The sequence below is a fragment of the Magnolia sinica genome, chromosome 13, assembly GCF_029962835.1.
Source record: "Magnolia sinica isolate HGM2019 chromosome 13, MsV1, whole genome shotgun sequence".
In the NCBI taxonomy this organism is placed as follows: Eukaryota; Viridiplantae; Streptophyta; class Magnoliopsida; order Magnoliales; family Magnoliaceae; genus Magnolia; species Magnolia sinica.
Genome location: NC_080585.1, coordinates 6216679 through 6233581, shown reverse-complemented (window position 1 = coordinate 6233581; position 16903 = coordinate 6216679). Strand labels below are relative to the sequence as shown.

General features: G+C 41.0%; 1 protein-coding gene across 2 annotated transcripts in view; it reads right to left on the bottom strand.

The window, feature by feature from the left end:
- The window catches only part of LOC131222572 (protein SEMI-ROLLED LEAF 2-like), a 37636-nt gene continuing 20733 nt past the window's right edge, over positions 1 to 16903 (bottom strand). Inside the window, exons 14-20 of one of the 2 annotated variants that reach the window (XM_058217702.1) lie at positions 5025 to 5100; positions 4068 to 4195; positions 3651 to 3845; positions 3450 to 3560; positions 3253 to 3372; positions 1071 to 1298; positions 1 to 657 (exon numbers count right to left, since the gene is read on the bottom strand). In XM_058217702.1, coding sequence (XP_058073685.1) covers positions 499 to 657; positions 1071 to 1298; positions 3253 to 3372; positions 3450 to 3560; positions 3651 to 3845; positions 4068 to 4195; positions 5025 to 5100 — 1017 coding nt within the window. In that variant the 3' untranslated portion in view covers positions 1 to 498. Of the gene's footprint in view, positions 658 to 1070; positions 1299 to 3184; positions 3373 to 3449; positions 3561 to 3650; positions 3846 to 4067; positions 4196 to 5024; positions 5101 to 16903 lie in introns of those variants that run through there. The other variant, XR_009160111.1, reaches the window with a different exon arrangement.

Sequence of the window (16903 nt, the reverse complement as noted above, 5' to 3'; positions counted from 1 at the left end):
TACAAAACCAATATAACTGAAATTTTATTGAAGGGTCTCATCTCCCCAAATTTTCAATATTACATGTATGACACAGCTGAAAGTTTACAAACACTTCCACTAAGATGGTGGGAAAAAATGGTAAATAATAAAAGTTGTAAATCCAATGCATTAGGTCAACTTTGGCCACTTTTGGACCATCTGTGATTTCTTGTTCATCCAATGAAGAAAGGGCCACTATCTTGGAAGCACTTATATATGGCCTTTCTTACTATGGGAACTTTCCAAGATGAACAAATACAAAATCAAAGAATGAAAGAATTAAGACCTGAAATTCCACACGTCCTCAGCCTCAGCCACAAACACAAGCATGTTTTTTCTCTCCTTTTCTTTTCTTTCCTTCTTGCATTCGGCAATGGTAAATGACAAAAACAAAGGTCGTGGGAGATCATGAACATTGGTATATGAAATTTACAAGATTTTGGCCTTGAAAGGACAGGTTGTCAATGCTTTCCCATGTCAACATCCTGCTGCCTTCAAGAAGTTATCAAACGGACTTGACGCTGGTAGCCTGAACTGGGTTGGATGCTGGTATTCAGTTGCACACAACATCGAAGCATTGATGTTGGCTGGCTTGTGCAGGTTCAGATCAAAACTATCCAGGGATGGGTTACTGATCTGCAGTTTCATCTTTAGATTGTTAGCACAAGTCGAGAAATAACTACGATGAATGTCTGTTCAATACAGGAGGAGACCCCTCCACCTCCCAGGTTTGCACTGTATATGCAGCACGTGTTTGAGAAAAAAATACCAAAAAATCACACTGATCAGACAATCTAATCATGAAAAAGAAATACAAAAATAGCATACTGGATTTTGTAGTGATTTTTGTGTACCAATTTTTAAATGTTTAGGATTGTCCAATCTCCGTGAGTTTGGTCTTCAAGGTATTCATGGTTTCCCCTGATGAATGAATGGTTTGGATCATGATACACATGCCATGTGCATGGTATATGAGGTCTGGATCTCATCTGTATTTTTGTGTTTATCCTTGCATGAGAGCATGTATGTAAATGGAGAAGGTTCTGTACCAGTTGGACACCCTGATCCACATGCAAATGTGATGGCATCTCCACTCCATTCTGTTCTTGTTGAGGACCACTCAGCAAATTCCCCTGTTTCTGTTGGGTGATCATGAAAACAGACATTTTCTCCTGTTTCCCAACAAGAAGAGCCTCGCAATGGCTGGCCATTTCTTTGTATGGTACATCATAGGTCGAAACTGAAAGTCTCCCAACTTGCCGTGCTGTCTCCAAAACCTGCATAGATTTCACTCATGTAAGCATGATGATTGATGAGACGAGCCTTTAAATCTGAAGGTTTTAAAGTTAGTCAGACTAAAACAAAGTATATGAAATGCAATTTAGCAATAATAGGATTGACAATGAGGAATTAGATAAGATTGCCGACCAAGAAGTGCCTCTAAAGGACCATTTTCGACATCTTGGGTCGATACGGAATGAGAGTGGAGAGATTGAGAAGGATGTTGCTCATAGAATTCAAGCTGGGTGGAAGAAGTGGAGATGTGCTCTTTAAAGTTTCATATGATCATTGCAGACTAGTCAAAATGAAGGGTAAATTTTATAGGAAAGCTTTATGACCAGCCATGCTTTACAGAACAGAATGTTGGGAAGTTAAGGAACAACATGTTCAAAGGATGGGCATAGCTGAAATGAGGATGTTGAGATGGATGAGTGGCAAGATGTGGAAGGATAGATTTAGAAAATAATCTGTTTGAGGGAACTTAGGAGTAGCACCATATTAGGTAATATGAGGAGGGAAAGTAGTCTTAGATGGTTTGGGTATGAGCAACGGAGAACAAGAACTGCACCAGTTAGGAGTGAGTTGGTTCAAGTCGGCAGCTCTACAAGGCAAAGGATAGGCCAAAAAGGATGTGAGTGGAGGTAGTAAGAAAAACTTGACAGCCTATGGTTTAAATGAGGATGTGATCCATGATAGAGTGGAATGATGGAACAGGATATATAACTGATCCTAACTAGTTGGGATAAGGCGACGATGATGATGAAGCATGATGAAACACCCTTGCAGATGGGTTAAGGCTAATAGCTCATGCAGGTACAGACTACAGAGAAGAGCTTGGATGCTGTTAATGACTGGGCACACTGGCCAACCACCTGCCACTGTTCTTATCTGGGCCTAAGTATTGTGTATCAATGATCGATATAGAGGCAATGTTCAATTTGGTACAGCTGGGCTTGACTGGGGGCTTGAACCCTGGCAAGGCAACCCCCCGGTCCCGCAAGCACCAGCAACTGTCAATCTAATAAGTAGGTGATAGGCACATGTCATTAGGGGTTGCCTCAAATTGACCTGTCAATTCAATGAAGGAGTATATGAATTGAAGGGTCGCCTATTCACTCCTGGCACATGCCTGTAAGGGCCCTTCTTCCTGATACATGCTTACAGGATGTCAAAAGCCAACAACAATATTATCAAAACAATGCTACATGAACAAATGAAAATAGATCAAGGGGGTATGTTTTTGGGCATGTCTCATTGGCAGAGGGGTGCCCTACATGGAAGAGGGCCAGAAAAGTGTCCACTAAATTTTAATGTTCTGAAACAGTGCCAACAAATGCTAGGTGCAAGCTTAGTTCTGTTGTCATCTTAACCTTCTCACAGCTTAGTTCTGTTTACCAGCTCTCTTCACATTTTAGACTGGGGTGGGTGTGTGTGTGTGTGTGTGTTCCTGTGATGCCACTGCCACCAAAATCATGTGTTGGAGTTTGGGTGGCCAAGAGAGGAAGGATTGGATTTGGTTATTCCTTTCAATAAAAATGGCATTAGTTGCTGTAGAGAACACTGTAAGAAAAGGGATCAAGTCTATGGGGCCAGAGAACCAAGCAGGTGGTCACCATCAAAAGAGTATGCATCAGTGTAAGTTATAATGTCAGCAGCATTAATATGGGACATGAATTTTCTGATGATGCCCCTTAAGAAGATTAATTGTACAAAAAATGATATTTGGAGAAGTGAGATTGATGGATTTTATGCATAGCCCATAAAGTAATAGCCCCAAGGATCTCATTGCTAGTATGTACCATAAACCAAGAGAGTAAATGTACTCTAATGCAGAATCAGTAGAAGCCACTTTGCTATGAATAATGAATTATTTTTTCCTAACCTCTGGTCTCGCTTTAGTGACATTTGAATAAATAAGTACAGAAGATATTAGTGAAACGGCTAGCATACTGATTCCAGAAGTTGATTGACGCTCAGAAGATTAGGAGCATTCAAGGATATTTGGGATGGGGGGTCTGCTTGACTTGCTTCCTGGAAAACATCATCTTCTACTGAGAAAGTTGGTGCAGTCTGCACATAAAACAATAACATATATAACGTGCATGAATTTCCAATATACAATTGTGGAAGTAGTACTAGATAATCACCTCGTCAGATATTTGTCCCTGTGTATCACCTAACAGTTGAACTCCCAGTGGACACACATCATCAGGCAAAAATTCATCTAGCAGCTGCTGCCTTATCTTGGATGACTCTGACTGCAGAAAGATGCACAAGTATGATAAAAATTACCAACATAAAAATGGTTGGTTTATGTAACATGCTTAAGTAATTCATCTAAACATTACATCTGATAAGTTTCCCAAGCTGTTCACTATCATAGATGCCATGGCTTCATTTGATTGGTTCTCTGTTATTGTGATAGTTGAAAGGGACTTCAAAGCAGCAGCATCATCTTCCTTTGATCCATGAAGTTTCATCCAATCGTCAAATGCGGCAGCCTGTAGTCTTCCATCTTCAACCAAATGAAGAAATGGATCAACCTGATACAAGCCGATTATAAAGGTCAAGAACAAGTTTTGAGTGTTCAGTCATCATGTTGCATATGGTTAATCAGTAGAAACCCGAAAGTATTGATGGTACCAATCATGCATGCATAAGCATAGGATGCAAGGACACAAAGACACCTAAGAAGCAACAATAGAAGAAGTGAAAATGCTCCTAATGGGCTAATAACAAGATGTCGCCAGTATCGAACTACATACCATCTTGTCTGCAAGTGATTCCTTCACACAAGGGATAAGAGGAAGAACATTGTATGCTTTCGATGAGAACACAATCATAGATGTGGCCAATGTAAAGAGGGATCGACGATGTGATGGCCGCAACTGACCTGCAGAAATCAGGGAGGTGGTGTCAGTCATTGTGTATCAGTGTTCTCCAATAAATGCCACATGGAAGCATTCAAGAAGATGTTGAAAAAATAAGAAATATCAATTAAAGGTAGTACAGATTAGGGTATTATGGTCCATAGAACTACAATTTACTTGTTCAAAGTCTCCAGACTTCACAGACCTATGGAGCTGTAATTATTAATTGAACTGCTGAATTGTTAATTCTTACCATAGACACTTTTGGCTTGTCAAAGATTATATGTGCTTCAAAGTTCTATCTCTAACAAGTAACCTTAGAGGTAATTGATGATGATATGTTATTAGCTACCACAAAATGAATAAATAGTTTCCATGGCCATCATCATCATAGCCTTGTCCCAGCTGTTTGGGGTTGAATTTATAAATCCTGTTTTGCAGATAAATCGTAAGGTTCTATCCTTGGTAAGTGAACTAGCCTTCATATCCCTTCTCACCACCTCAATCCAAGTCCTTTTATGTCTTCCTCTCATCCTCCTTGTAGGCCCTTCATCCCTACTCAATGTTGCCCTCCATGTCCGAGCTGTCTCTGGTCTTTGTTGCACATGAGTGAACAATCTCAATCTGCTCTCCACCATCTTTCTCTTATTGGGACTACCCCGAGGTTGCTTCAGGTGTCCTCATTCTTAGTTCTACCCTTCCTAGTCTCCCCACACATAAATCTCAACATCCCCATCATTGCAACACTCAAATCTCTGCTCAAAATAGTTCCATGGCAGTAAAATATGAATAAAATTTAAGTCCTTAACAAGCTAATGGATCAATAATAAATGCAAAAATGCAGGAGCGTACCTCCTTCATTAAGAGCAATGTTCCTTAAAGAAAATGCAAACTGAAAACTCCGAATTATGGCCTCATGACTTGATGCCTGAAAAATGCCGTGAAAAATCAGCTAGAGATGCTAAACAAGGATAGGAGAAACTTGTCAAGATATAGCCACATGATAGAACTTAAATTAACAGATTAGAGTGGTAACACTGGAGTTAATTCCCATTTCATCGAATACTATTATCATGTAAAATCTTAACAATGCAGGATAGCTCAAGTTGTATAACCCACAGTTACAAGAGATTAATTTTTTGACTAGTGGTTACAATAGAGGGAACCAAAGAGTAGTAGAGAGAACAGGATCGGCAAAACCATATAAGAGAGAAAATGAGAAGATAATGCACGCGGACAATCAGGGTCAGAGATCATGCACTATTCATCTGGCATAAGTGATACATATTAAACAAAAAAATGCAAACACAGAGTCTGCTCAGTTCCTATAGCCCATAATTTCAAATTACAACAGAAGGCAAACATGGTATTTTCTTGATGAAGTTGAGCTGGTGCAGAAAAGATAAGTGATTCAGGCATAGACAAGTATCTAAAATGCAGTTTCCTCAACGAAAACAACCAAGTGGTAAAGGTTGGACCATCAGTCTGTCATTGAAGACTCAATAGGCTCGAAAGAGTTGTGCCTTTCCTACCCAAAAAGAGGCCTTTGATACATATAATATAGCAGCTGATTTAAAGGTTGAACTTCTTTCTTCTAGATCTTGTGCAATATTTATAGTGATCCAAGTTGAGAAACCTTTCTGATGATGCCAATAAAGAACGTGACTGAGAAACAAAAGTGAAAATGTCTGGATGTTATCCCAGGGCATCATGAAGTAATAATATTTCATATGGGTAATAAGAGTTTCAGCTTAGTCATGAATTCCAATATTACACATGAATTACCTCTTTTGTTCATGTTGATGAACTGATTTTTAGATGCAATTGATTATGCTGCTAAATATCATCATCTAAGCCTTATCCTAATTAATTGGGGTCAACTACATGAATCATGTTCTGCCATTCCACTCTATCAACGGCATACTTTCAGTTAGACCATAGGTCATCAAGTCTTTTCTTACTACTTCCACCCACATCCTTTTGGGCCTTCCCCTTGCCCTTTTAGAGCCTTCATCTAGTACCAACTAATTCCTAACTGGCACAGTTCTTGGTCTACATTGCACATGACCAAACCATCCAAGTCTACTTTCCCTCATCTTGTTACCTATTGGCGCAACTCCCAAGTTCCCTCATTTCAGCTAGTTCTTATTATATCCTTGTCTTGGCACTCATCCATCTCAACATCTTCATTTCAGCTACACGCATCCTAAGAAGATCTTGTTTCTTAATTGCCCAACATTCTGTCCCATAAAGAAAGGCTGGTCTTATAGCTATCCTATAAAATTTCCTTTTCAGTTTGAGTGGTACACGACGATTACATAAAACTCCAAAGACACATCTCCATTTCTTCCACCCAACTTGAATTATGTGGGCAACATCCTTCTCAATCTCTCGACTCTCATGAATTATTAACCCATAAGTATTGAAAATGGTCATTTTGGGAAACTTCTTGGTCAGCAATCTTGACTAATTCCTCGTTTTCACTCCTATTGTTACTAAAGGAGGGGCAACCTCTTTCAGATGAGGAGCTAGGTAGGAGGGAGTTGCTCGCGATTGAATATAAGAGCCACTTGAGGGAAGACGAGATAAAGTGGAGACAACAATCAAGGGCTACCTAGTTAAAAGAGGGAGACAACAATACAAAATTTTCTCCACGGAATAGCTAGCGCAAAGGCAAGGGTCAACAAGATTCACAATGTGGTGGTAAATGGTGTTAGAGTGGAGGAAAAAGTTGAGGTGGGAGAGGCCATCATTAACTTTTATAAGAAGTTGACTGGGGACAGGTTCCTAAGGCCTAAGCCGGATAATCTATCCTTCCAAGTTGTTGACTAGGGATGGGGTTTTGAGGCCTAAGCTGGATAACCTATCCTTCCAATCCTTATTGGCAAAAGATGAGTCATTTCTTAAGCATCAAGTCTCGAAGGAAGAAATCAAGGGGAAGGAAAGATGAGTCTATCCTTCCAATCCTTATCGGCGAAAGATGAGTCATTTCTTAAGCATCAAGTCTCGAAGGAAGAAATCAAGGGAGTTGTGGATGAATTGGGTAGAGATAAAGCATAGGGCCCAGACGGTTTCCCTCTAGCTTTCTTTCATTTTTTTGGAATTTGCTTAGATCGGATGTGGTGGCATTTGTTCAGAAGTTTTTCTAGAAAGGCAAGCTAACGGCGGAATTTGGCGCTTCTTTTTATAGCATTGATTCCAAAGAAAGAGGGAGCCGACAGTTTGAAGGATTTTAGATCGATGAGCTTGATAGGGGCCCCATACAAAATCCTAGCTACAATCTTATCGTCTAGGCTCAAATCCATGCTTGGGAAGATCATCTCGAAATTTCAAGGTGTGTTTGGAGATTTGGAAAGGAAAATGACAACTTTGGAAAGAAGTCATCATGAAAAAATTATGGGGCCCAGGAGTCAAGTTGGTGGCCTAGAAAATCCTCGTTGTACAAGGCCACGGATCTATGGAAGGCGATTGTGGAATCGGAAGAAAGGATGGAGTGGGTTTTTCATTGGGGGATGGGAAGCTCGTGAAGTTTAAGGAAGATATTTGGTTGGGAAGCTCGTGAAGTTTTAGGAAGATCCTCACTATTGATAATCTTCGCAAGCTAGGTTTAACTCTAGTCAACCTATGCTCCCTTTGTTGGACGGACAATGAGTCGGTCGACTACCCATTCATGCATTTGTCCATTTGTGAGGGGGATTTGGGAAAGATTCTTCTTGTTAATTGGTGTTTCATGGGTGATGCCAAAATCCATTCCTGATCTATTGTGGGCATGGCAGTGAGGAGTTGGTAAAACTAGGAGGCAGATTTGGAGGCTATCTCTGCTAGTGGGGCTATGGGCGACTTGGCAAGAAAGGAATAATTGTTGTTTCAATAACGTGTCGGGAAGCTTAGTGGGAGTTTTCTCTAAGGCGAAGAATTTGGTTATTGAGTGGTAAACGGCTAGGTCCTTACTCTTACTCCGGTGGTAGACTCTCAGGAGTTTCAACACCTGGTCAAGGGTTCAAGTACCCATAGGTGGTGAAATCCCACTATGGCGTGAGTGTGTGGGGGTGTGTGTGCGTGTGCAAAAAAAAAAAAAGAAAAAAAAAAGAAAAAAAAAAAGAAGAAGTGGTAAAAGCTTGGCTTGCTATGAAAGAGTGATGCAGGACAATTAACCACTCGCTCTCAAAGCTAGAACTGATAGAGCATGGCGAACTAATCCCTTTATTTCATAACCCAAGCCCCAAATCCATGGGTTAGGTCCTTGGCCGAACTCTCCTCGTGGGCCCCAAATCCATAGGTTCCGCCCCCTCGTGAGTCCTAAATCCATGGGTTCTGCCTCACACGAGCCCCAAATTCATGGGTTCTGCAGGCCACCCACCCCGAGTGTGCCCTTGCATCCCACAGGCCACCCCACTCGAGCCCGACGTGAAAATGCCCGCGCATTAAAGAGTGTTCTCTTGGTAGTTAGGCTTGGGATGCTCTCTAACTCCATATTCTAATGGCTTGAGATGTTTGGGTTTTGTACATAGTTTGCTCTTTTCTTTTGTTTATAGTTAATTGACTTTGTATATGGCTAGCTTTTTGGCCTTGTTGAATAAAGTTTTTGTTTTCTCTCAACAAAAAATAAAATAAATACTAAAAATTGCATTCTGCATACTTTGTTCTAGTTTGACTAATTTTTAATCTTTAGATTCTAAAGCATCCCTTCATAAATCTAGTTTTGTGTTTATGCGCTCCTCGTCTTGTCAATCAAAACTATGTCATTTGGAAACAACATACACCAAGGGATCTCTTCCATCAAATACCTTGTTAACTCATCCATAACCAATGCAAAAAGGTATAGGCTTAGTGCCAACCCCCAGTGCAAGCCTATAGTAATTAGGAATTCACTTGTCTCTTCACTAGTGATCCTCACATTTGTTATCGCTCCCTCAAACATATCCTCTTGAAACTCCTTTCGTTCCCAACACCCACAAGATTAACCCTCTAGGGACCAAATTATATGCTTTCTCTAAGTCAATAAAGACCATGTGGAGATCGTTCCTCCTCTCCCTATATATCTCCATCAGTTGTCTAAGTAGGAAAATAGCTTCAGTGTTAGAACTCCTAGGCATGAGATCAAATCGGTTGTTTGATATATTCGTCTCATGCCCATAGCCTGTACTCAATCACTCTCTCCCAGAGTTTCATAGTATGGCTCATAAGTTCAATCCCACAAATAGTCAATGGAACTCTGTACATCTCCTTTATTCTTATACAAGGTACCAGTTTACGTTTCCTCCATTCATCTAGCATCTTCATCGATCTTATAGTCTTGTTGAACTTTATGAACCAAAATAACCTAGTATCTCCCATACACTTCCAAACCCCTATTGGTATATCATACGGTCTGAGGGCCTTTCATGTTTTCATCTTTCTCAAAACTTTGTTCTCTCTACATATCCTAATCCTCTAGAGTATCTATGGTCTCCAACATCATTTGAGTTTATAGTTCCTTCTATCCCTATGCTCTCACAGTGGTTGTCATTTAACAAGTTCTAAAAATAACTTCTCCACCTTTCATTGATCTCATTATCTCATCATGAAACCGAACAAAAAAAAAAAAAAAAAACCAAAAGCATCAATCACAGCCATAAGGCGTGTAATGATTTTGGAGGATGAGAGGTTTGCGACAAGGTGACCCATTATCTCTTTATTTGTTTGTGGTAGTAACGGAGGCCTTGGGAAGGATGATGGAACAAGGGGTTTAGGTAGGTTTAGTGGATGGATTTCGGGTGGACAATTCTAATTTTCAAATTTCTCATCTTTAGGATGCAGATGACACTGCTTTCTGTAAGGTGAATGTTTCAAATGTGGATAATCTTCGATTGATTATAACATGTTTCAAGGTGGTTTCAAAGCTAAAGGTCAACATCGGAAAACGTGAATTATTGGGGTGGGTCTTTCTAAGATTGAGGTCGAAAATTTTGCAACTCAATTTGCATGTAGGGCGAGTTCTTTTCCGTCTTCATATCTCGATCTCCCCTTATGTATAAGCAAATTGACCAACCATCTATGGGATAAAAGTGATAGAAAGATTTGAAAGAAAATTGGCTTTTTGGAAGGGCAGGTATCTCTAGGTTAAAGCTAATCAAATTAGTCGTCTAATCTCCCCATTTATTTTATGCCTAGTTTTAAATGCCCTAAATCAGTTGTGGTTAAGTAGGAAAAGATTAGGCGAGACTTTCTATGGCAGGGTTTAGAAGATAATCACAAATTTCATTTATTAAAGTAGGAAGAAGTGTGTAGGCTAATGTCTCAAAGGGGGTGCAGGTTTTAGAAGTTTGGAGTCAAGGAACTTGTGTTGTTGGGAAAGTAGGTTTAGAGCTTTGGGGTTGAGGAGGGTAGTCTTTGGAGAGAGTTGTGGGGAGAAATTATGGGGTTGAGGATGGGGGTAGACAAACTAAATCTTCTTCCTTGTATAGGGCTTCATCTATATAATTTTTTATTTTTATTTTTCAAAATTCAAAGTATTCCATATATGAACCTGACTATACACCATATATGACTTCGGGCCTCCCCTCATAAAAAAGGACAGAGAGGCTGCCTATCATGAGGAAGGAAAAGCAAAACAGAAGAAGACAAAAGAACAAGAAACCAGCTGATGCTCAACACAGAGACAGCGAAGCAAACTCCTAGCCAGCCCTACTGGCCCACGATATGTTGTCGTATGGATCCCAGCCCCACTCTGTCTAGCAGGGCTAGGCCCCTAATGTGAGCAGGAAGTTCAGCTGCTTGGCAAAACATGGAGAGGGACTGACGGTTGCTCCCAATCTTTGCGAGGCCGTCCACAGGGGCGTTGCCTTCCCTAAGAATGTGTCGGACTGAAAACTGCCCACTTTGTTTAATCAATTGAATACGAGACAGCTAGTATCCCCAGCAGCAGTCCCCCTGAATCTCACCATTGATCAGGTCCACTGCCAACTTGGAATCAGATTCGACTACTACTCTGTTCAGCCCCTGATCAAGTGAATTTGTTGAGAAGTAGAGTTTGGGAGGGAGTGGGTTTTTTCTTTAGATGATGGAAAGAAATTTGATTTCGGAAGGATTTGTAGTTCAGGGATCAAAAGTTAAATGTGGGTTCCCTCGTCTAGCATTAGAGCCAAACATCTCAATTGATTGTTGCTTTTCCATTCAAGGTAAGGATATTATTTGGGCACCACCTTGTACAAGAAATTTAAAAGACGAAGAGGTGAATGATTTGTTCAAGTTGTTAGATATACTCTCTAATTGTTGTCCGTCTTCTACAAATTCAGATTCTTTGGTGTGGGAAAAGAAAAGTCTGGAAAATTCTCAGTAAAATCCTTCTATGAGATGCTTGTTGGGGGTCATAGTGAGCAACTCAACTATCATACAGCCCACGTTTGGTGGCTTTTGCTTGGTTAGTGGGAAGAAACAAGTTTCTCATGGTGGACAATTTGCACAAGTGTCATACGATTATTCCAAATGTGTGTTTACTATGTTTTCAAGATGAGGAATCGGTTGACAATCCCTTTATTCACTGTCCTTTTGCTTCAAAGATTTGGGTTGTTTTTTTTCTCGATTTGTTTAGAGTTTCATGTGTTGTTCCAAGCTCGATTAATTAGTTCTTCTTTTAGCATGGAAGGGGCAAAGATTGGGAAGCAAGTACGGCATTTGTGCTTACTAGCAGGGTTATGGTGTAAGTTTAGGAATGATGAAAAAGAAGGTAAAGGAGAAGACGGAGAAGCGTGAAAGCTATTTGGCGAAAAACACTGCTAATGACAAGTATAGAGATTCCGGCCTATCTCCTTGGCAAGAAGATTCAGAGGAGAGAGCAGATTGTGTCCTCAAGAACCGACCTACTTCCAAAGTCAAATTTGGCCCTCGGCCCATCCAACTGCCCCAGTCTCAACGCGTGTTTTAACAAAAATACCCTCACTTCATAAAAACATACCTCACATGTCCCATGATGCAATAAATTGAAAATAACTCATCCTAAACTTTAAAAAAAAAAAAAAAAAAGAACCCCATAAAATCAGCTAATTCTAATACTAATGACCAAAGTGATCAAGGATCGCAATGATACAACCGCCCAATCGAAGGATCCACACGATCCAATGGTCGATCACCGTGTCCTCGCGATCCAATGGTCAAAACTCTCAAAGAAGCAGCTCACATGTATCTTCGTAGTGTAAGATGCACGATCATGCATGTGGGGTCTTCAGGTCTTTAGCGCGGCCCACCTGGGCCCATGTACAAGTCATCGAAGCAAAGTGAAGGCTAGGCCGACCGCCACTTCCTTTGGTAAACTCTAAATGTTCGGATGTCTTCAGCATTCCCTCTACGAACAAGGGTTTAGTTAACTCTATTTGGTGTGGTAGGAGGGATTGGCTGGCCCTCGACTCAATTGGTGTGGTGGGAGGAATCCTTCTCATGTGGGATACCTCTACTCGCACAGCTGAAGATAGCCGAAAGGGTCTTTTTTCAGTCAATGTTGCCTTTATTGAAAAGCACTCCGGCTTTCGCTAGGTTTTCTCCGGTATCCACGGACCCCCCAGAGCAGCCCAACGCCCCTCATTTTGGCTACAACTCAATGTTGTTAGAAATAGGTGGAACCTGCCCTGGCTAGTAAGAGGGGACTTTAATGTTATTTGTTTCTCTTATGAGAAATCCAATGGCTCTAAAATCACCCCCTCTATGAGGAGCTTCTCTAATTGGGTAGGCAATCATTGGATGATGGACCTGCCGATGGGGGAGTCAATTTCACTTGGACTGGTGGTAGAACCCCTCCTCTCTTCTCCCTCCTCGACAAGTTCCTCCCTTCCCATAATCGGTTAAGCCACTTCTCTTTTGCTAGGCAAAGAGGGCTTCCCATACCCGTCTCAGACCACTGTCCTATTCTACTGGAAAATGGTGAATTGAATTGGGGACCGAAACCTTTCAGGTTCAAACTAGCGTGGCTTGAAGTCGAAGGTTTCGAGGATATGGTTCACAAATGGTGGTGTTCTTTCCTCCTTAAGGTTGCCCAGGCTTTATTCTTTTTAAGAAGCTTCAAATGTTGAAAGCGAAGCTCAAGTCCTAGCATAAGGAGATCTTTGGGGCCAGAGAAGCAGAAATTCCCTCTCTACTCTCAGCTATTCAACACTTGGACGTGAAGGAAGGGATTGAGCTCCTATCTAAAGAAGAACACGCTCTTAGGTTCAAGCTCTCCACGACTATTGTGCAAGACTCAAGGAATATGAGATTAAATGGAGGCAGCGATCCCAGGCGCTAGGGCTAAAGGAGGGAGACAGCAATACAAAATTCTTCCACAATTATGCTTCTGGTCGATCCTGAATTAACTCTATTGTCTCCCTTCAGATTGATGGTTGGTTGGTAACAGATAAATCTGATATTTGTGATTCAATTGTTGACTTTTGCTCTCAATTCTTAGTTGTAGAGGATGTGAACCGGCAAAGGATCAATAATCTAGAATTAAAAAGCATATCGGAAGATGAAGCAATGCAGCTCGAAAAACCAACGAAGTTCGAAGAAATGAAAGCAGCAATTTAGGATCTTGGGAGTGATAAGGCCCTGCACCCTGATGGATTCCCTATAGTGTTCTTTAAAGCCTTCTGGGATACGATTATGAAAGATCTGTTTGCTTTTGTCCAAGAGTTGTTTGAGCGCAACAGACTTTCTAAAGAGCTTGGAAGTACTTTCTTGACCTTGATCTCCAAGATGAAAGGTGCCTAAATAATCATAGACTTCCGCCCGGTTAGCCTCTTAAGAAGCCCCTACAAGATCCTTTCCAAAATTTTGGCTCAACGTTTGAGATAGGTGATATCAGTGTTGTCTCCCCTTTCCAATTTGCATTTGTAGAGGGTAGGCAAATTCTTGATTCGGTTCTTATAGCTAATGAATGCATTGATTCATGTGCTAGGGACAAGAAATCAGGTATCTTATGCAAGTTTGATCTCCAGAAGGCCTGCAATCATGTAGATTGGTCTTTCTTGTATTATATGTTGTAGAGATTGGGGTTTGGTTTTACACGGAGATCCTAGATGAGAATCTGTCTCTTCTCCTAAATCTCGATCATAATTAATGGATTCCCCTATGTATACTTCAAATCTTCTAGAGGTCTTCACCAAGGGACCCCCTCTCCCCCTTTTATGTTTGTTTTGGTGACAGAAGCCCTTAGTGGAATGTTTTCTAGGGGACAGGCTATGGGATTATATATGAGGTTCTCGATTAGGAATTTTCCTATTTGTATTAATCATCTGCAATTTGTTGATGATACACTCCTATTTTGTGATGCAAATGAGGTGATGATAACCTTCCTAAGTATGACAATCTGCTGGTTTCAAGTGGTGCTAACTCTTTTGGTTATAAGGAAGGAAAGCTCCCTACACTTTATCTCGGTTTGCCTTTGTGTATAGGTAAACCCCCTCTCTTCCTATGGGATAAAATTGTGGAAAGGATGGAGAGAAAGCTCTCCTCCTGCATGCTTAATGTTTTGTCCCTTGGGGGGAGAATCAACTTGATTAAGGCCTCTCTTTCGAGCATGCCCATTTATTTCTTGTCATTGTTTCACTGCCCCAAATCTGTTATTTCAAAAATTGACAGCATCCGCAGGAAATTTCTCTGGCAAGTAGCGACTCCTTCAAGTTTCCTTTGCTCAAGTGGAAGTGTGTACTCCCAATTGCGAAGGGGGAGCGAACATTAAAAACCTTGAGATTGTCAACAGGTCCCTCCTTGCTAAATGGATCTGGAGATTCAAGGTTGAATCTAATAGCCTTTGGAGACAAATCATAGCAGCTAAGTATGGGACCTCACCCCTAGGGTGGTGGACTAAGGATTTGTCTATGTACAGATCATCCTCTCTTTGGAAAAATATAGACAGATTGACCCCATGCATTCGTTTGAATGTTTGTTTCTCACTTGGAGATGGCAATAGAATCAGATTTTGGCTGGACCAATGGTGTGGCCACACTATGCTTGTTAATGTGTTTCCCTCCTTGTTTGTTTTATGCCCTAACCAGAATATTGATGTTAAGGATTGCTTTTATCATAATGGTCAAGGGGGAGTTTGGATTCCTCCTTTCAGGAGAAATTTCAATGATGAGGAGATTCTTGAATTTACTTCATAGTTTTCTCTCTTGCAAGGTATCAGTCCTAATCTTGCGGCTCAAGATTCAATGTCTTGGAAGCTATCCAGTTCGAGAACCCTCTCTGTCAAGTTGTTCTACAATCACATGTCCTCTCCGAGTATTTCCACTTCTAGCTACCACACGGGAGCGATTTCGTCCTATGGTACCCCTCCCAAAGTGGTCGCTTTTGGCTAGCTAGCTAGAAGGAATAGGATCCTTATTGTTGACAATCTCATAAGGAGAGGTGTGGTGTTAACCAATGTCTGTCTCTTATGCCTAAACGAGGAAGAAATAGTTGATCATCTCTTTGTCCATTGCAATTTTATTGTTGACATGTGGTGGAGTGTTCTCTGCCTTGTGAGTGTGACCTGGACCAATTTTTCCTCCCTCGATAAGTTATTCTGCTCTTGGCATGTGGAGCCTGATGGAATGTTAGGCAAGAGAAAATGGCTATGTATCTTGTTAGCAGTGCTTTGGGTAGTCTAGGCGGAGAGAAAGAATCATGTTTTTAGCAATCGGAGCCTCTCCTCCACAACTATCTTTTCTAAGGATCTCGTTCTGTTCAAGGATTGGGTGTCGTGAGTTGGGTGCCTTTCTGAGGTGGGCCAGGGATGCAACCTTTGTTTGTTTGTTTGTTTGTTTGTTTTGCTTCTTTTTTCTCGTGTTCCCTCTTTTTTTAATCTCTGTAGGGTTTTTGCTCCTTTCGGTAGGTTTTCTGCCCTTTAACAAAGCCGCTTATCTTATTAAAAATAAATAAAAATAATAATTAAAAAAACAGGGTTATGGTGCATTTGGTTGGAAAGAAACGATAGGTGTTTCAAAAATTGAAGGGGCTGACTCTCAAAAGTTTTGAAACAAGTGAAAAGGAATTGGCACAAGCAACAAATATTTTACTTTTTTATCAATTTCCGGATAGTTGGTTAGAGTTGTAATGGGTTTTTAGTTTTTTTTTTTCCTTTCTTTGTATTCTTTGTGATGCAGGACATGAAATTAAATATGATATGCAAGATTTCAAGCTTTAGATCATACCGATTTCTAAACAATCACAAAAAATCCTCGTCCCACATACGATCAAACATTCAACAAGAGGAATCTACGGAGGTCCAAGCCTACACAAGTTAGGGCTGGATCAAATAAAATTATAAACCAAACAATACCCAAAGGAGTGTAAAACTCATCCAATCTTACAAAGGATTGTTCCCCAATTCAAGAGATTCACCATGTTTCAATTTGGAGGAAAATCTACGATTTGCAAAAGTTGGAAATACTTGGAATTTGGGATTATCTAGAGTTAGGGTTTGGGGATTTAAGGCGAGAGAGGAGAAAAAGAGAAGAAATCCAGAACCCGAGACGGTCCACGCGTGTGGACAGCAACTTGGCCCAAGCACACGTGCGTGAGTCCCTGTCTGCACGTGTGTGGGGCCCACAGAATCGGAAAACGACTCCTAGGGTTTGGTCGGCCAAGTGAGGCCCACTCTCACACCAATTTTCGTGTCAATCCGCTGCCCGGTGTGTGCGTGGTGCTCCGCCGAAGTTTCAGCCTCTTTAATGGGCCAGAATCTGAAAATCTGCTATGGAAGAGAACTTGGGCACAAAACAAAGGTAAATCTGAAGATGGGA